The 21084-nt window shown below is 35.2% G+C and overlaps 2 protein-coding genes across 16 annotated transcripts in view; one reads left to right on the top strand and one right to left on the bottom strand.

The window, feature by feature from the left end:
* b6 (pentraxin-related protein b6) overlaps window positions 1-9626 on the top strand; it is a 44676-nt gene extending 35050 nt beyond the window's left edge. For both annotated transcript variants that reach the window (XM_089645797.1, XM_089645798.1), the window contains exons 5-9: window positions 144-237; window positions 918-1011; window positions 5916-6545; window positions 7723-7892; window positions 8653-9626. In XM_089645797.1, the coding sequence (XP_089501923.1) occupies window positions 144-237; window positions 918-1011; window positions 5916-6545; window positions 7723-7892; window positions 8653-8826 (1162 nt within the window). In that variant the 3' untranslated portion in view covers window positions 8827-9626. The remainder of the gene's footprint in view (window positions 1-143; window positions 238-917; window positions 1012-5915; window positions 6546-7722; window positions 7893-8652) is intronic.
* Window positions 1-21084, bottom strand: part of LOC149412399 (coiled-coil domain-containing protein AGAP005037) — a 408813-nt gene that overhangs the window by 137463 nt on the left and 250266 nt on the right. For all 14 annotated transcript variants that reach the window (XM_089645768.1, XM_089645770.1, XM_089645772.1 and 11 more), the window contains 4 exons: window positions 16422-16590; window positions 14205-14403; window positions 13437-13587; window positions 12571-12639 (listed from right to left, as the gene is read on the bottom strand). In XM_089645768.1, the coding sequence (XP_089501894.1) occupies window positions 12571-12639; window positions 13437-13587; window positions 14205-14403; window positions 16422-16590 (588 nt within the window). The remainder of the gene's footprint in view (window positions 1-12570; window positions 12640-13436; window positions 13588-14204; window positions 14404-16421; window positions 16591-21084) is intronic.

The raw sequence follows: 21084 nt of genomic DNA, 5'->3' as shown, positions 1-21084 counted from the left end.
TTTTAATAGACGAACGTTCCTTTGCAATTACTTTGTTGAACGTTGAACTTTGTTGAACTTTGAACGTTCCATCGTTTGCAATTACTTTGCTTTGGTAGATTATTTTGGCAAGGATCATACAATTTATATCCTTTGTTCCGCAGGTGGTACCACTCGTGCCAGTCTTGGAACGGCCGCACCGGGGAATGGCAGATCTGGGTCAACGGAGAGAGGACTGGCAGAGGCTTCCACAATAGGGTGAGCCTTGTTTCATTACAACTCCTCACTACATTAGAATAATCCATCAAAAGATGGCCTTTTACTAATTGCTCTCTGTTAAATTCACAAGTTTCCATTGCCTTTACCTTGTTCTAGAAACATGATCCCTTCATAGCATAACAGACTGCTACATTTTAACGATGAATTTACCTCTATTTATCATTTACTGGTATTTTAGGATTTAGTGTAGTACCTTTATAAAATACAATTATCTACCTATATGTAATGTTGCTATAGTTTTAAGTTACTTCGTACCTCCTTTGAAAGCGCTGATAGATGGAAAGACTAACTCTAAATCCAACAAATACTAAGCGTAATCAAAATGCGTTTGAATTAATTTTTAGCGTTTTTTAGTGTTTTAATATTTGTGCGAACTTTGGCATTACGTATATATATGCCAAATTGTGTATTTATCTACTTCATTTATAAATAATACATAAACATATGCCTTATTATGTATATGTCTACATCATTTATAATATTCATTCAGAACAATATTTACACCGAAAACAAACCATGTATAAGTGTTTTATGAATATAATTTTTACGATATTGCAATTTTTAAATGAATCATGAATTGTAGAGCTATTTGGACTGCACTGTGGATCCAAAATAGTGATAAAATAATGAATGATTATAAACGAATGACTTTCTTTTAGCTTGTTGGACACGTGATCAAGGGTGGTGGTGCGGCCATTGCCGGACAAGAACAGAACCAAGGACTGTACCAAGATGCCGCCGATGCACCCAAAGGTATTTACTTCGACATATTTATCTCTGAATATTTCTATCCGAAATCAAAATCCACTTTTCTGTAAACTAACCAACTCTACTAACAAAAAAATTACTAGTACGCACTAAAAGTTTAAAAAATGTATATATTTGTTTAAATTAAATTGGTAACTACAATAATTGTCTTTTTCAATAGAAACTAAAGCATACTACAATCACTAATGCACATCAATTTTCAATGATTATTTCGAAATTGAAACCAATTCCCGGAATATTACAGAATACAAACCAGGTAATTTATTCGTAGTAATGCTGGTACAAAATATTAGTCACCGCACGCGTTATTACTACATTTTGGGCGCTGTGCAGAAAGAATACATGGCGAACTTTTTACGGATTACTGAACATAATATACTTAACATAAGACAGTAGGTACCTACCATATTATTGAAGCAATTCTATATCAACGTCCCAATATCACACTCCTATGCGACGGATTCAACAGCTAGGAAACAAATACTACGATGGTAAGTTTTTAGATTCTCACGGCCAAAAGCATTTTTGTTGTTTGTTTTTGGGGTGTTATGCCGTGTTGCGCTAACTCCTTCTTTAGCCGACGTTTCGGACAGCGTGATGCGTGATCTGCCCTGATGATGGACACTGCAACGCTGTCCGAAACGTCGGCTAAAGAAGGAGTTAGAGCAACACGGCATAACACCCCAAAAACAAACAACAAAAATACTACGATGTTGTTGATATATTTAGTACATCAATTTCAATATATAAGCATACTCTATTGAAGTTTTTTTCATCAAGTAGTGGAATATTTGAATACAGGTATTTAATTTGATTTGACTAACACGTAATAATTTTGTCAACTGAAACAGAAAAAAATATTTTGGATTTTTTTATGTTTTGTGCCTGCATGCTGTGTAGATCAAGTTCAGTGATATTTTGACTTTATATTTATTTTTCTGCAATTGTTTTAAATAGTCGTTTCCTGCACTATTTTCGTGTATAATTTCGTAAATATTTTTTATATATCTATATATGTATGTAAAAGCCTTAATAGGCGTGAAATAAATAAATAATTGTATGTAAATATATTTTTAAAGATATTATACACAAAAAATGTTTTACGATTTATAATTATACTGGACCAAATTAGTTTAATTCAAACTAATGGGAAGGAAAACTAAAGCCCATGTAAATAAAGCGTGCTTGTCAGATTCCGCAATCTGAAGAAACAGATTCAAAATATAAGTTTTAACAAACAGTGGAAAATCACGTTCGTTTTGAATATCACGTTTCAATTTTAATACAGAGACCGGCATTACAACCTTAACTGACAACGCACGTTATATGAATATTGAAGACTTTTTAACAGAAATTTTTAATTGTGATGGATTCATATATTGTATAATAGAAGTCCGATCCATCAATACGCCGGACACATCTAAAATTACTTTATTTCACCGTCACTGCAAGCATTTATTATTTATTTATTTAAGTCCAAAAATTGAGACTTAAATAATTTTATAATTAATTTGACAGAAATAATTTTTAATTACATTAGCTCCACAAAGGAGATCTTGACGAAAATAATTTTCCTCACCTATATAATCCTAAAGGATGCTTTGTGGGAGATCTTTTTAAGGATAGGAAGGAGAGTAAGTTCTGGGAAGAGAATGGTAAAGGTAGGTAGGAATTTGGGGGTCAGTGTGTCCAGGAGTGACGGACGTATCAATCCATTCCTTCAATGGATAAGATAAAGGATGAAGGTAATGGGTCGAGAGGGTTCGACCGGTGAGGTCAAAAGGTCTCCCCACATCAGTCACCCCCACGAACCCTGCTAGGTCACCAAACGTAATGAACCACTTGGGGTGATCTACGGCAGAGGTGTTTGCTATACAATAAATTGTTACCGGGGCGGCGGTACCCATACCCGCCTCCCAAATTGAAAAAAAACATTTTTCGTAACATCAATGTAAAAAATATATATTTGTATTACTTGCAATTTCTTAATATGACTTAAGTACATCTAAAAATTCAGTTAGTAAGTTGAGTTGATAAGTCTGGACATTTTTTTGAAAATGAAGAATGTATACATAATTAGTAGAGTGGTAATTGAGGCGAAGCAATTCATTATTTCGGAGTCCATGGGATATTGATCAGCATGAGTTGTAACAAAGAAGGTGAGTCAATTATACTTTTGATAATCTTGAATACGAAGAAGTTTGTTCAGTTTCATAACATGAGTACCTAGTTGTCTCTTTCAAATACTAAATTCCAAGCAATTCCTCGCAAGAAACAATATTGTCCGGATTCGATATGTCAATAACAGCATAGAAAGGAGACCACGTGACACTAGCATATTCAAGATGATAAGAGAGTGGAAGGAGGCCCCTTGTCACCGACCCAAACAGAACAAGGGGATGGAGATGATATCGATTAATAAAAAAACGTTTCATAATATATTAATGAAATTCTCGTACACTTTTTTAATTTCTGAAAATTCTAAATAGACACTTAGAAAATCTTTCCGGAAAATTAATCCATTTATAGCCAGGCAATTACTTGGAATATTCTATCTCGGCTCGAATCACCGTAAAAGCATTTTATGATCTGGCGGGCGCTAACAGACCGGAAAAAAAACATTCCAAGTTCAATATGTTATCCACTCATACCAGTCAACCAAACACGTTATATCCATTCCGATATCAACATAAGATTATAAGAACGACATGGTTTAGTAATAATGACTTCATTTTATAAATAATGTATTACGTGGATTAATCTAAAGCAGTTAAGGCAAACTTTATCGACTCTAGGTATCACACAAACATACAAATGTTGTATATAAAAAAATATTTATTAATTTCTCCTTTTACACCAATATGAGTGTACCACGACACGAATATGTTTTTTCGTGTTAATTTATAAAGTAAACAATCGGTCTCAGTAAGAGTATCTATGCGACGACACAAAGATGTTTGTCGTGTAAATCTATAAAGTAAACGATCGGTCTCAGTAAGAGTATGCGACGACACAAAGATGTTTGTCGTGTAAATCTATAAAGTAAACGATCGGTCTCAGTAAGAGTATGCGACGACGCAAAGATGTTTGTCGTGTAAATTTATAAAGTAAACAATCGGTCTCAGTAAGAGTATGCGACGACACAAAGATGTTTGCCGTGTAAATCTATAAAGTAAACGATCGGTCTCAGTAAGAGTATGCGACGACGCAAAGATGTTTGTCGTGTAAATTTATAAAGTAAACAATCGGTCTCAGTAAGAGTATGCGACGACACAAAGATGTTTGTCGTGTAAATCTATAAAGTAAACGATCGGTCTCAGTAAGAGTATGCGACGACACAAAGATGTTCGTCGTGTAAATCTATAAAGTAAACATCGGTCGCAGTAAGAGTGTGCGACGACACGAAGATGTCTGTCTTGTAAATCTATAAGTAAACAATTATTTTATGTCTAGTATTCACAAGTCAATGCGTATATTAAAGCCGAAAAAAACTTTGTTTTCCGTCCACAATTATTTTTATTATTTTCTTAAGATTCTGCTTATTTACAGAGCAAATTATCGTGCAGCCCAATGCAATTTATCGTGCACCGTGAATGCTCAAGCAAAGAATTTATTTTCACTAAAAAATATAAACGTGGATATAATTTGTAGCTGTAATTATAATGGAAGTAAATACAAATATAAAATAAGAATCATTATATTATATGTTGGAACTCGACAAAGAAATCTTTTACCACTTAAAACACGTAGCAAAAGGCGACCGAAAAATGAATGATGATTAATACTTTATTGTTTGGTCACAATAAATATAACATTCTACTATATCACGACCAAACGTTCTAGAAAGCATGTTCGTTTTTCAGACCGCCGAGCTTTTCTTTCCATCGCAGCCCTTAACCGTGCTGCTGGAGGGGGAGTCCTGTAGTGGTACGCTACTGATATAGAAAAGGTGCAAATTTGTTGTTACGTTGCTAAAAAATCTAAAGAATGCACTTTAACGTGATACAATGTGAAAAAGAGCTTTCACTTTATTATAAATCTGGACTCCGCGGTGTTAAATGCTCATGGTTGATATAGTATAAAAACAAAAATTAAAATAGTTATTATTTAATACGAGTATGAATATATGTATATATGCCTCTTTGCTGCTGAGTAAGGGAGACAGGAAAACCAGAGAAAGATCACTAATACTGGGAGAGGGGGTGAAGGGGGAGTGGAATGGCATGAAAGAAATTCAGAAAAATATATATGATGGGAGATAACAATTCCAAAGGAATGAGTTCTAAAGATAAGCCATCGACACAAAAGGAAACATCGGCAATCTCACCGAGAAAATATGTGTTGACGCGAAACATCTTTCTAGATACTGTCCTTGAAGCCGAGCATACAGCTGTCAGTTGTGAAACGCAATTTCAAAAGGCACGTGTTTTATAATGAATACATTTGTTTGTTTGTTCGATGCCCGCAATTCAGTTACGGAAGGGAGGAACAACTATGATTATATTGACGGATGCTAAAATTCGCAGTTCAATATTGGTACTCTGCTGAGTGATGATAGGCATTGAATTATGAAATCACAATAGGCGGAGTCAAATTACAGAAGCGAGTTGAAATTCACTCCAATATAAACGGTTGTACTGACGCCAAGCCGCCATTTTACCTATTATGGACTTAAATTACAAACCAAACGATAATTTGTCTGGACTTGCGTAATATTATTATTGCTTATTAAGCTTTTAATCGGAATGCAGATTTTTAAACGCATTATTTTGCAATGAATTATGAAATAAATTAATAAGTGATAGAAATAAGCGTTTCGCTGAGTATTCGTAATTTGATTGGTAATAAGATCTACGTAGTTAGGTTCTTTAAAACATGTATCTGTTTAGCCGTTGCTGGAATGTTGGGCGAGGTGACTATGGTGCAGATGTACCACGTGGCGCTGACGGCGGGCAAGGCGCACAAGGACCACAAGCATCACCACGTGCACCACTTCGACCACAACGGCTCCCCGCTGGAAACCACCACTGCGACGCCCTTCTCGCCCACACCCGCCCCCGGCCCCAACGACTTGCTCATCGGCGGTCAGATCAACCCCATGCTGCAACTAAACCTGGGTGGAAACCCGCAGTTCGTGCCCGCGCAGCTACCTAACGGCATCCAGATCAACGCGCAGTTGGTCAACGGCCAGTTCAACCCGGCCAGGTCCATATCCGAGCAACTGCTAAACGCTCAGGTCAACAGCAATAGGATCAGTGTACCCAACTTCAACCTCCCTAGAGCGCAGGGCAATCCGCAACTTATCAAGTTCCCCGGAGGCGGCCTGCCAGGCAACAGGCTATACCAGGGCCCACTTGTGCACCCGGCTAACGTTCAGTTCTTGGAGTTCCCCATCGGAGGTCATCCTCTTTTCAAGAGGGACGACAAGAGCGCTAAGACGGTAGAGGTCAAGGAAGCAGTGAAAAACAAGAGGAATAAACGAGATAATCCCGAGATAGAAATGGCCGCTGAAATCATTGGTACGTATTTTACCTTATTTTATTGGATTGATGAATAGTGTGGGTCTCTTATGTTCAAAATATATAAAATACGTAATTTTACTGCAAAACTGTAACCAACTTTCCCTTTTAATTTTTCTTATTTACTAGTTGTCAACGATGATTTGTGTAGCGACTGCTACATAATATATTATTTTAGTTAGATAAAAAAATATTAACTATTTAGTGATATATATATATATTTTTTTAATTTTCTGGAATTTTCGCCGATTCCTTACGGGCTCATGAGGGAACAGGGTAAAAAACTTAAATTGATGAATTTTTCTTAAAATTATTTATCGCTACGGAAGGATATGCATTTTTCTCATTAAAAGAGATAATGCCTGTGTTCATAATTATTCTATTTAAAGGCTAAAAAATTAAAACAAAGAAAAAAGACAAGGACCTTTAAACAAGGGAAAGTAGTTCATAAAGTATTAACATAATAATAATACAGTGCGAACCCTGAGCACCTATAATAAAATATCGCTTATGTGTGTGTATACTTGCGCAAAACAAAAATCTGGAATTAGTTATATTATTTTCTTCAAGATGTGTGCGGGAGATGTAAACATGTGTGTGGACAATTTTTAAGAAATTTGCGGCCGCCCACGCGCACGCGTATGCTACGTATACATACGCGAGCCGAACACACACAACGAACGACAACTTATGGGAAAGGAATGAAGCAATCGCAAATGGCGCGAAACGCCGCTCGCAGTTGCCTCGTTCCTTTCCCGTTATTCGTGGATAGGTTCGCGTTTCGGTTCGCAAATGTATAGTTACCATTAGAAAGAACATTGCTTGTAACCCTACAAGGAGTGCAAAATCATAATGTATTTTACAAAAAATTGCGTAACATATTTGAATTTACATTTACGCAACACAATCTATATTTTCGATGCATTTTGTGGGAGACAAACGGAGGAAACAATAATTTACAACATATTGTGTTCATGGTATAGTAATATTCTAATTAAATATTGTAGCCATGTTATCAAACAGCTCAGAGACATTGTGTTTTACCTTGATTATTTGAAAAAGAGGAAAAGGAGGATATTATTAATTATTAATTAGTTTTCCTGTTTTACATTTGCAAAATGATTAAAATACAAAAATTTAACAATAATTATTAAGTCTGTTTTTTGTGTGTTTTCAGCTGAGCAAGGAGAGTCAAAGAGGCAGGCCAAGAGAGGGCTGGTGGCCCTGTCAGACGGATCCATAGTGGACGATGGAATCTCCGACGGAGAGTCCTTCGAGCAGTCCCTCCTAATCGGCTTAGCGGGGCTTGGTGAAAACATCCCCGTACAGAATTTACAGAAAGAAATGGTGAGATCAGAAACTTTTTGTAGCTACTCGTAAAATGTTAAATCCAGTTATATGTACACAGGAATGCATGAATTTAAATGTATATGAAATTCTAAATACCCATCAGGAAATTCTCTGGGTGCAGATTTTGTCCACGCAACAATAATGTTCATTATATACAAATACTTTGTTTTTCATGTTTATGGCATTTAATATTCAATAAGATTTCAACTTTAAGAGGACCGGCTACGCGGAATTTTTCTTACAACACTTAAATTTGGATTTGTGGCCAAAATAACCAATACCAAACTGATGTGTTTTTTAGGAAGATAATACTAATAAATCTAAATGAAACATGAAACAGAACGACAGAAAAATTAAAAAAGGTAGTTCAGTGTGGAACTTTTCTGCGCAGGGTCTTTTGGTTAACGTCAATTGCTTACCGATTCGTAGGACGACGGGCTTAACAGAGTCTTAATGGTGTTAAAATATAATCTAAATTAGATTCACTATTCTTTTCTCAATAACACATTGAATGGTAGATCCTCTCATTTTCGCCATGGAGGAAGACAACCATTCTGAATTAAAACGATTCTTGAAATCCAGATCTAAATAGCCAAGTACGCATAGTATCCTATTTCTCACCTTCTTCCATTCTTCACCCCATAAAGCCTAACAACATATCCAATTTTTTCCTATCTCCAGGCAGCTCCGACTCAAGTTGGACTTATACAGACAAGTTATATGTATTGACTATTGATTGCATTATATTCCTTCTTAGGTTGACGAGAGAGAGCCCGCGGAGGCCGAGGTGCGTGCCGTGATGGACATCTGCAGCGGCTGCTCCGAGGAACCATTCCAGAAGGCGCTCATCCTGAGCTGGAGGCACACCCCCAAGAAGCTGTTCAGCGGCGCGCTTTACTACCCCGCGGTGCCCGCCTGCAAGTCCTTCTGAGCACAATACTCACTTGCACCGTACAACGAACCAAACAAACCCGGAATTAATCGTTTCTTTTACTCATCAAAATGTTTATATTTGATGAACATTTGACAATAACTAAGTGTGCTACGGTGATTTTATTACTGTTTTTTGCTTTTTTAAGAAAGAGGATAAAGAAAAAAAAATTATTTGGAAAACAGCGAAAAATTAAAATTGAAACACAGCACGCACCAATATAGAGATCCCTGTATCAAGGATGGTAATAAATTGTGCAGTTTCTTTCCATACGAAAAAGTTAGAATAAGAATGAAAGAGTATTTTAGATTAGATGACAAGGAGAAAAGTAAGCTCCTGACGGGGTGATATAAAAACCATTTTTTTTTTTTTTTGAAATACCGAAAATGGATACTGCACAGTGAACACTGGACAGGCCTAAGTCCGCCTACTAGGAATGTAGATGGTTTTCTAGGAGGGATAAAATTACACTAACAATATGTGTGTGTGACACCTATTCGATAATACGAAGCTTCTACAAATCATAATATAAGTACCTACTTCAAACCAAATGTTAAATTATTACATAAATGTAATATTTATATTTTGATTTTTTATACCGAGAGTAAAGGGAAATTAAAAATGTAAATATTTTCAACACCTTGAGTCATTTTTCATTCTAACTCAGTATTTTTACCCATTTCTTCATTTTCAAGTGTGTACGTGGTTTATGAAAATAATTGAATGAAATTAACGAATGATTTAATTTACAAATAATCATCTTCTTTAAAATCTTCATATTATTAGCATTAAGTTTTAAGCTTTGGTGTGTTCATGTTTGTATATTAAATTATACTTAGTATTATGTATAATTTATATTCTCTTCATAACGGAATGCTTGTTATTAGGAGGTATCTACTATAAAAGTGATGGTTCTGAGAATAAATGTCTTTAACAAATTTGAAAACAAATATTTGCTTGCATTTATAAAAAGAGTTAGTAGGTACTTCATAATTCTTATCTTAATGACTTATCTAATATATTTTATGTAAGTTATTATTATATTTTTTACCTGTTTTTTATAAAATTAATAAAACGAATAAAATAAACTTATTTCATTTTTCTACTTAATATCGACAATCAGCAATAACTAGAATTATTTATAATTTTTTTACGAACTTTGGTTATAGCTTTCTATTTGTATTACGTCATAACAGCATAAGATAACCTTCCTAACTGTCCGATGCCAGTGGGACTATGGCATCTCAAATAAGGTTATGTTGCGAGTTCTGTGATTGAGGGGGGTGAGGGAAGGGTAGGGAGATGAGGTAGAGGAAGTTTAAGAAGTACCCAACCATTCGAATCTGATCACCAAAAACGTATCTAATCTGAATGCTGAGCTTTCATTAGGGCAATACTGACTGCATTTTCCTTTCTGGAAACTAAAAACAGTCATTTAAACTGTATAGAATGAATTTAAATAAATAAAACATAACTTACGCCTTGGAATTGCTATGTATGGTTAAGTATTATAGCTATGGAAACTTATACCTCTGAACACTTTTGATTCCTTTGACAAGACATGAATTCAAAGATTCAAACGTTGATTCATGTGTTAATGATCGCAAATAAATTAAAAATATTTTACACTTAATGCAAAAAATCGTTTCCAAAACATTTTATTGTTTGTTTTTGATTTAGGTATTATGTTTTTTTATATTTCTATACTTTATTAAAAAATAGGTAAAAATGGCTCTCAAATGTGAATTTGTTCAAAAATTAATTTCATAATTTTCTAAATAATTTAATTTTTAACATTATACAATATAACCATATCATAAAAAGGGCACTTAACTACAATATTTTGCACTTTAAGGTTAAACGCAACGCTCGTTGTATTCTACGTGTTCACAGATGGCGTTAATTAATTAATTTTGTTTAAATACGCTTTTGCAAGGTATTGCTTTACAGTATTAAGACAAATTATTTGTTTGCGCCCTCATATACGCAATATGAATATGAATAAATAGTTTTGTCCACATAAAAACTCAATTCTATCGAGAAAGGCATACAAATACAATATTGGATTGAATCATCGGTAAAATATTGTATTTGTGTGCCTTTCTCGAAAGAATTAAGTCTTTAAACGAACAAAACTATTGATTCATATTCATATTGCGTATATACGGGCGCAAACAATTGATTTGTCTTAATATTGTAAAGCAATACCTTGCAAAAGCGTATTTAAACAAAATTAATTAATTAACGCCATCTGTGAACACGTAGAATACAACGAGCGTTGCGTTTAACCTTAAGGCAGTAGTTAAATAATCATTTTTGATTCTCAGTAGTTACTTGAGACTTTTTCTGGGCTAATTTCGAGAAATGCCTGGCTGCTTCAAAAGTCAAGAACTGTTCTATTGGCAGTATTTAAAACATCCATAATATTTATAAGTGATCTAAATTTAAACAAAATAAAAACATGATCTTGCATTACTTTGCAGTGCGTTATGTGTAAAAGACAAAACTCGACAAAATAGACAATTTTGCATTGTTTCTCTCAGTCGTGTATAACACGCTGAATCCAATTAATATTTTATCTAACCAGATTACCGCTTCAGATCACGTGGTGATGAGTCCTTCGAAATCTCGTACAGAATATACTTCGTAATATTAATATCATTTGTCAGTGAAAATGTAAATACTTCGCAGTATTAGGAAGGTAAACTCAGTAAATTCTGTCACACATAGGATTTTAGGGTACGTACCTTACAAACTTTAACCAGCGATTCCTGACCTTATTTAACTTTCAAATTTAAAAAAAAAATCCATAAATAACGCCCAACACCCAAACCCGACCCTAACTGTCCAATGTCTAATTTTATTATGATTTTAGGTGACACAAAATAAGAAAAAATCACGATCGACCTAAAAGACATTTAAATTTTTTACCCCAAAGTATAGTTACATATTTTCACTGATTAATTTAAGTCAGTTATGTCTTATAACACCCTGTATCATTGACGATGAAATCACCGATAAGAATTTGTTCAAACGCCGAAACGCACCAAAAATTGGCGATTAATAAAAAATCAAAATGACGATGATCGTCAATCAAATGAGGTTGAAACACCTCAACATAAGCAATGTAAGCTGCCAAACGCGCAAAAAAAATTAATCATTTTGCAATTATTGAAAAAATACGAGATTAGTGAAAAATGGTCAATTAAATTCTTTTTTATGTATACCGCACGAGAGTTCCAACTGCTCTGAACCGTCTGATACCAGTGAGACTATGACATCCCCAATTGGGGCATGTTAACCTACGGGAGTGGGAGGGGAAGGAGGCGGGGAGATGATGTTGTGGCAGTACCTGTCTATCCAGATCTGGTCACCAACATGGCTAAAGTCATTTCAAGTGACGTTTCAATTCTGGTTGGTGATCTTAAACCAGGGTAATACTGAGAGTATCTTCCACCCTGGAACGTTCCGCAAGTAAGTATTTAAGTAATTTACTTACGCACGCCGGGATTTGAACCCACGACCCTCGAATTGCTAGTCGAGAGCCTTACCATTCGACCACGGACTGAAGCTAACAAATATATATGTACATATTTTTCCTATTTTATGATGTTTGAATTTAATCAATACTATCTGAATAATTAAAAGAACAATGGAGCGTAAAGTTGTTTTGAACGTTTAGTTTGATGACGATGTGGATTAATTGCGTGTGCACAGTTAGAAATAAAGAAATAAAAATCCTACCTTGCTCTTGTGTATGTGCTGGTGGTGGTAGTCGGATTCAAATTCGGGCTCGCTGAAGTAGCTTTGATCCTGTGGAAGAAATATGTTTCAAGTAGACGCTGTGTTACGGTCAAATTCAAGGATTGGGACAAAATAAATTAGGAAAATGGCCCAAACATACAAACACACATTTCTTCAGGTAGCTCATTTACCAAAAAAGGGTTATTCGGTAATAATTACAGGTTACGATGAACAAGGTCATGACATGATGCATTACAGAATGTAGCAAGGCAGCAACACTCATTTTTCTCCGTGCAGAAAAATTGTAAAAAATATATTTCTGAACTACAATCAAATCTTTCTAAAAACAGAAAATCTTTACGACTCTGAAATTAATCAATATCGTTTTTTGGTACTATCTCACTCATCAAAGTTACTAATATACAAAATTTACAAGGATCGTCGAACTACTTTTATCTGACTTCCAAAACTGACAACCCGTTTTTCAAAGTAGACAATTCAACTATCAAAGTGAACAATCTGTCTCTCAAAGTAGACAATAAATATGTAGCTCAAGATAAAGAATCAGTCAAGAAAGTAAACAATAGACAAAAGACAGATCTCTCAAAGTGGAAATTCTGCCCCTCAAAGAAGTTCATCAAAAGCAGAGAGCACATCTCTTAAATTAGAAACAAAGGTAGATTGGTGTGTTTGCTACGATCCAACTACACGGACACCAAAAGCGGCTTTGCAATGAAAAAGATGCGTTTGGTATGTAGGTAGAAAAAACTCATCTCCGTTGTTTCTATTACATTTGAAGTAGACAATTTGAGTTTAATCGGATCGGAAGATGAAGTTGAAGATGGTTTATTGAAGGGGTTTATTACCTGATCCCATGTGGGCGGGCCGGTGGCGGAAGGACCGGGTGGTGGCAGGGCCACGGCTGAACCCAGCGTGCCGGGGAATGCCCCGCCGCTGACATCCGCCGACTCGAACAGGCGTAGCACGGACCTGTCCCGTATGTCTCGAAGGTGCGACCTGACAAAATATAACAATTATAAAACCTGACAGAAAACAACTACTCTTTTTCTTCCCGTAAAAGAAGTTTTCAGGAACACATAAATGTGATTCGGAGGTACACATTACATAGAAAGTGGTTTAGTTGTTTCGCTAAAACTCAACTGTAGTCATCAAATAGTCATTTTTTTTACAGTTGAAAGGTTCCATTTAAATTCCGATTCTAAGGATGGGTTGCTTCACAGAATTTGAACATTTCATCAGATTGCAAAGTTAATTTTCAAGTTCTGTGAAACTTCCATTCGCGTTCTGTTATTATTTCAGTTCTGTGAAACAACTGGCCCATAATGATCTGATAACATAACTTTGATAAAACGTTAAAAAATAACGTGGAAATTCGGTGAAACAGCCCGTTCTAAGTTCGTTTCAGGTTTTTAACAAATTTTGATCAACAAAAGACGTTAAGAATCGGCGTTTAATAGGGACCTTTCAAATGAAAAAAAAAGAATTTGCGCTGAATGGTATTTGATGACAATGTTACATTTTAATTCCTGCGAAACAACTGAGCCTATTTGCATACTATTCTTTACCAGTATTATAAATATTACATTAATTAAATTTTGAAAATAAGTTATTACCTTAGGTCTTCGAGTTCGTAGAACATGTCCTTTGATGAATCGTGTATATAAATCTTAACTAAAGGGCTATCTAAATATTCCATTGTCAGTTGTTTGTTGAAAGACCTAACGAATAGGGCTTTTACAGTGTCGATCGATGTTATCTCATTAGGGAGGAGGGCGCGCTTTGTTTCGCTTCGGTATTGGAGAAAAACTAGACCTGTGAACAAAGGAAAACATTGTCAAAACTACAAGTTAAATTTTCGGTTAATGTTAGTATTGGGGATAAAAAAATAATTATTATTTAAAAATAGTTCAATTCGTATGATGAATAGTTTGATTTGAAAGGGAAAATTCCCTTCCACCTGAGCTCCAATTTCCTTGTGGTTCTTTGGGCTGAAGTGAGTTACTTAGTCCGCAGGGTTCTTCAGAAGAATATTCGTCAGTATTTCGTTATAGGGGTTTCTGGTTACTGTGCCAATGGCTTATATGGATGAAGTTCATTGATTCTTGTCTGAAATGCATGTGGTGCACCAGAAGCTGTAACTACATCTTGTGATCTAAGATGTTATTGAAATATTATTGAATTCGATACGATTTGAGATTTTCACGGCCAAAAAATTATTATAGTATTACTACCTTTCTTCTTTGTAAAGAAGGATATAGTGCAGCACGGTATAATACCCCAACAATAAATCACTGTAATGATTGAATTTGTTTTTCCTTTCAATTTTTTTCTTTAATGGATGTTCCTCTTTATAACTTTTGGATCTTCATTAGCTCGAAGAACACTAACAAACTGCTCTGGATGAGAACATGTAAACGTTTTCGATATGAATCAATTTATGTTGTGTCTTGTAAGGACAGAATTTTTGTCTAAGTATAGCCTTATAGGGGGACTCGTCTGATATTTAAAACGATTAAGGTAGCGGTAAGTGCTCTCGACTGCAATACAGAGTTGTGTGGCAGTCCATCCTCTTTGCTTACCTCTACCGGGAAACGATGTGATTGCTAGTTGGTTAAATAGATCTCTGCATCAAATTAAAATTAAAAAATTGGGTTTTCAGTTAAACTTGGATTCTGTAACACCATTATCACATTCATTAGTGACATGAAGCTCTATCTCGTACATACAACAGTTCAAGATATACAGTTGAGCATTTGAGTTGGGCATACAGTTGGGCACATTAGTTCGGCACACGAGTTGGGCATACAGTTGAGCGTATGAGTTGGACATATGAGCATTCCTATCTTTATTTGCGTTTATTTAAACACTACGTTTTTGTAGATAGGTCACTGAGATCTTAAACCTCGGTAGAAACGCCATGGTTGCTGTTTTCTTCAGGGGTAGCAGTTTTTTTTGCATTTTTACGATATTTAAGTTTTAAATTAAACAACAAAAGAAAAACTTTTACCATATTTTTGTAAGAAGGAACTATTACATTTAACCTACGGCTTACAATACTTCAACTAATAAAATATGCATTTTCCTATCGATTCTCTCGTAGACCTTAATGAATTATTCTTTTGAGATGACCTTTTTTGAAAACGCCTATAAAAATATAAAATATGATAACAATATTTTTATGCGCTCTGAATTGCACATGTATTCCAACAGCACTTCATTATTGATTGTTCCAAACTAAAATATGTAGCTGTAGAATTGATAGGATATACAAATAATATATTATTCAGGTATCAGTCAATTGATTTGGAAATCTATTAAATTATTTAAAAGTTTGATTTAAATCTATTTACGGGGATACTATTCCTAGGATTTAATCACTGAATATATGCTATTTGGGCCGAAAGTCGATGTAGATAAAATGGAACAGCGACAAAACTGAACATGATAAAAATAGGTTATTTTGTCACTGTTGTGTCATGGAACCAGATTTAGGTTGGGATGTTTCACAAAAATCAATTCAATCTGCGCCATTTTGTAGTTTTTACAAGTCCCCGTTAAACGCCGATTTTAGTTCCGTTTCAGCTTTATATAAAAATGTGATCAAATTACAAACACAAAAACAGGACAGTTATAACTTTCTGTTGATCGCAATTTGTTCAAAAGCTGAAACTTTGCTAGAATAGGTGTTTGACGGACATTTCAAATGTTTAAAAAAAAATGATCAATTGGCCATATCTTGCAGGGAGTGCGTGCATTGGTGGTCCATATTTTGATGACGAAGTTACAAACATTCAAAAGAAAGAAGTGGTTGAATGGGAATGGGAACTTACCGAGCGGTCTTTCTAGAGTCTTGCTTGGCGTGCGTACGACGGGCAGCGAGGAACGCTGCTTGCCGCCGCGCCGGAACCCTGTTGAAGCTGTCTCCACCTCGGACATGATGCCCGGATCGTCGTCGAAGAGCATGGCCGATGACGGTGGGGCATACCCGCGCGGTGAAATCTGAAATTCATGAGTCCGGTTAACAAAATCACGTAAGGGCGCCTTTATATGTATTTTTCAAAGGTTCGTTACAGTCTATTTAAAACAACTGCCTCAACACAGGCTGCCGTTAGCCTAGTAGGCAGGTTATTACAATTCTCAACTTTATCTAATTGTTATGTATTCTATCTATTTACATGTTTATAAAATAAAGATATAATTATTCTTATTGTTAGTGTTAAAAAAATCACCGAGTTGCGGTGCTATTCATTTCATTTTCACCCAATGCACAAATGTATTGCGGAGGGTACCTAAAATATGAACTCTGTGTTTAGTATATTTTAGTACGATGTCCACGATGTTCACAGCACCGGCAAGGAAAGGTTAAACCACAAACTTGTTAGAGTGCGAAATATACAGACTAGGGCCACAGTTAGTGACAAGTTATCGACATTATTATTTATTTTTTTTTTTTTTTTTTTTTTTTTTTTTTTTTTTTTATTATTGTACGACAGACAGGTAAGTCCAATTATGGTACAATTTTATTAAAACTAACAATACATGTACATATATTTTTTAAAACATGGTATAGTGATATTAAACACATCTATATCCGCTGGTAGGGCATTTAGTAAGGTCATACCTCTTGTCATGCTATGTGGGCAATGACATCTGTTCGACCCTGCGGTATACAATTATAATTAATTAATATTATCTATAAATATTTTATCAATCCGCCGATAGATACTCTGGGCCCTGCTCCATTCACTTCCACCTATTTAAAGTGCCGTGCTTGACTCCCCACATTGTACTACCTATGTTCCATAAGTGGGAACTATGGATAATTAATTTTTTGGTTATACCTACCTTTCTAACAAAATATTCTCTCTTCCATCAGCGCTTATTTAAAATTGCCTCCCCTCCGTTCAACGTCTCATTTAATCTATCGATTTTACGCAATTACTTATAAACTACCCGAATTGTCACAGCGAAAAAAATTTTACAATATTTTATTATCATTTAATCAGTGACAAACATTTATACAGCCCTGGTCTGGTGAGAATGATTTTATCACGTATGTACCCAATAAAAACAACACATACTCCATGCTCCATTTCATGTAGTTACTTCCTGCACTAATTGTATGTACAATTCTTAGTCACAGATATTGTATCTTGTAAGGGGATGAAAGTTTCTCTGTCCATTTATTTAATTTAAAAAGAAAAATATAATTGCAGACAGTAGGACAGTATTCTTAACGGTGTTGTTGTTATTATTACTTATTGTATATTTATTTTTATCATAAAATACGTTTGTAAAAGCACAATGGGCGTCTAAATAAATAGATACACTTAAATTAATTTTTCCGGCTTGTATAGTAAGGCGCGTATTTTATGTAAAATCCAGGCTGTCGACAATGGCGTTTTGGAAGACTGTCAGATGCTGGAAACCACGCATCGCCCCATATAAGTGGGACACTTCGGATGTAATGGTGATTTCTATCTTGGATACTATTTACTATTTTTTTTATTAAAAATAAGCCTGAAAGACTTTATTTGTTACTCCTGCACCTAGGGTTTGGTTTCTCCAGATTTCTGCCATACGATATGAGCCGCCAAACCCCAGATGGAATATTTTATAATACTAATTATTATTATTATCAGAAGAAGAAGTCGCATTTTTTATTATGTCTGTTGTACTAATCTAACTTAAAAGCAACTAGTAATAACATCCCCTCTAAACGATTACTACGCATGGGTAGTTGAAGGTCTAGAGTTTCAAAGTATTTTTTTTTTACAAAACCTTCTTACAAAAAAAATATAGTCCTGACGTTTGAGGCATGAGGAGGAAAACAATAATAGGTTTCATTAAAATACCATTAGGAAAGTGGCGGAGTACCTCGACTGAGTATCCGATGAAATCTGTACTCAGAAACAAGCTTTACATTATTAAGTAATTGGTAAATGAAGTAATTAGTTTTAGGCAGGACCAATTAAAATTTAAAAAAAAAACCTTTCTTTAAAAGTTATTGATAACATACTAATTATTTGTTTCACGAAATACTTTTTGCTAAAAGATTTTTAACGTTGCAGTTTATAATTTAATATTTCACAAAACCCATTCCATTATAATAATACGTTACTGTAATCATTGAACAATGTTACTATGGTGTTAAATGCATTACATTTCTCAGAAAAACTGTGTCACTACCATAAATAAATACTTGTGTTTTAAATTAAGTTATCATTAGTACATCAGACAGTAATTGGAAAAAATGATTTTAAACACTTGATAGAATACCATATTTGATTTTTTTAAATAAAAATATATTGATATAAGATCAAGGGTGTAAGTATATATAATATAATATCGGTACAATAATTTATTTATATTTTATGATTTCATGTACACTCAGAAATATTGGTAGAAAAGTGTCGTTTAAATCTGATAACATCCCGTACGTATTTGTACTATCTTAACAGGAGACCAGACACAGGCCGCCAGGAAGAAACTAGAGACAATGAAAATACTGAAGTCACTAACGACTCTATTCACTGATGACATTGAAGATATTGACGATTCTGGCTATGACGATGAAGATGATAAAATAGGAGACCTATAAAACTAATTATTTATGCGAGGCCTTAATGCTGGAAGCTCTGGAAAAATAGAAAATTGTATATGTAAGTACATTTTCTCTATTACAGCGATAGGTTAAAAGAAAATGCAGGAAAGGAACTAGAACTACATATAACAGCTTCATTCTAAAACCTTTCCGATAAATATATTCCGGGCCGCTGTTGCTGTAGAAGAAGGCTTAATTAAAATAAATGAGTCATGTTCGCGAGTAATTACCACTAAGTCGATATTTTTTAAAAGTAATATTTTAAAATATTTCGCAAAGCAAAATGGTTTATGCTCTCGACGGCAAAGATGGCTTTGCAAAATCTACAAAAAACTTTATGAAATAATTTGAAAGGAATATTGTAATAAAAATAATACGCCTTGAAGTAAAGTGAAGTCCTCTAAAGATAAACCTCTGTAAAGAAAAAGTAAAGCTTTTATATTAAATATAGTTACTTAATATCTAAAGAAACGCAGTAGACTGTGAAACTTAAAGCATCCTTGATATTCATACTAATAGACTTACATTATTATTTGTTCGAATCATCTTAACTTGATACCGGCATCTACTAGCCGCGATACTTATGTACATTCCTTTGCAGAATATTCAGGCACATTGAATTGCAAAAATTACACTTCAATAAAAAACACTTTTTTGACCAAAACAGACGTTTGTCGGCTAATGGAGCAGATGAACAACGACTACTGCAGCTCTCCCATGAGTATTAGTAGAGTTTCAATTAGAGTCGCAATTACATAAACATGGGCGGGAAGTGGAAGTGTAAATGTATAATAATTAGAAAAAGTATGTAGGTACGTGCGGAATTAATACATCGTCAGTCGCGCGACCCACTGACACTGGCCGTATGTGAACCGAAGATAAAGGTCCACAGGCGCAGGTTAACAACCCGGTGGTAGATATACTCTCGGTACAGCCCTACTTTAAATGGCTTCTACCATGTTTAGAGACCATATGTGAATGGTTAGGTACTTCCCAAAGCTCCTATCCCCCATTTTGATCCCATCCCAAATCCATTCTGCATCACATGCCCCAATTGGATACCATAGTACCACTGGTTTTAGTTAAGTCGCAAATTAATTCAGGAAGTCGGGGACATCTCAGTAAGACGTATTTGTAGGCAAACCATGTGAAACCAAATGATATCCTGTCGTTAAGAAAAAAAGGCATGACACGATAAAAAAGAAATAAAAAATATGTATGTGAATACTGCACGAGAGTCCCAACTGCCTGGAGCCAGTAAGACTCTTCAACTGGAGGTAGTGGGTTTGGAAAGGAGATGATGAAGAAGTAGGTGGATAAGTACCCGGATACTCCGATCTGGTCATTAAAAATGTGTATGTGAATACTGCACGAGAGTCCCAACTGCCTGGAGCCAGTGAGACTCTTCAACTGGAGGTAGTGGGTTTGGAAAGGAGATGATGAAGAAGTAGGTGGATAAGTACCCGGATACTCCGATCTGGTCATTAAAAATGTGTATGTGAATACTGCACGAGAGTCCCAACTGCCTGGAGCCAGTGAGACTCTTCAACTGGAGGTAGTGGGTTTGGAAAGGAGATGATGAAGAAGTAGGTGGATAAGTACCCGGATACTCCGATCTGGTCATTAAAAATGTGTATGTGAATACTGCACGAGAGTCCCAACTGCCTGGAGCCAGTGAGACTCTTCAACTGGAGGTAGTGGGTTTGGAAAGGAGATGATGAAGAAGTAGGTGGATAAGTACCCGGATACTCCGATCTGGTCATTAAAAATGTGTATGTGAATACTGCATGAGAGTCCCAACTGCCTGGAGCCAGTGAGACTCTTCAACTGGAGGTAGTGGGTTTGGAAAGGAGATGATGAAGAAGTAGGTGGATAAGTACCCGGATACT

Source organism: Hesperophylax consimilis, chromosome 23 (assembly GCF_061612785.1).
Source record: "Hesperophylax consimilis isolate HC1 chromosome 23, BYU_Hcon_1.0, whole genome shotgun sequence".
NCBI lineage: Eukaryota > Metazoa > Arthropoda > Insecta > Trichoptera > Limnephilidae > Hesperophylax > Hesperophylax consimilis.
Note: the sequence above shows the minus strand (reverse complement) of the source record. Positions and strands in the feature narration are given on the sequence as shown.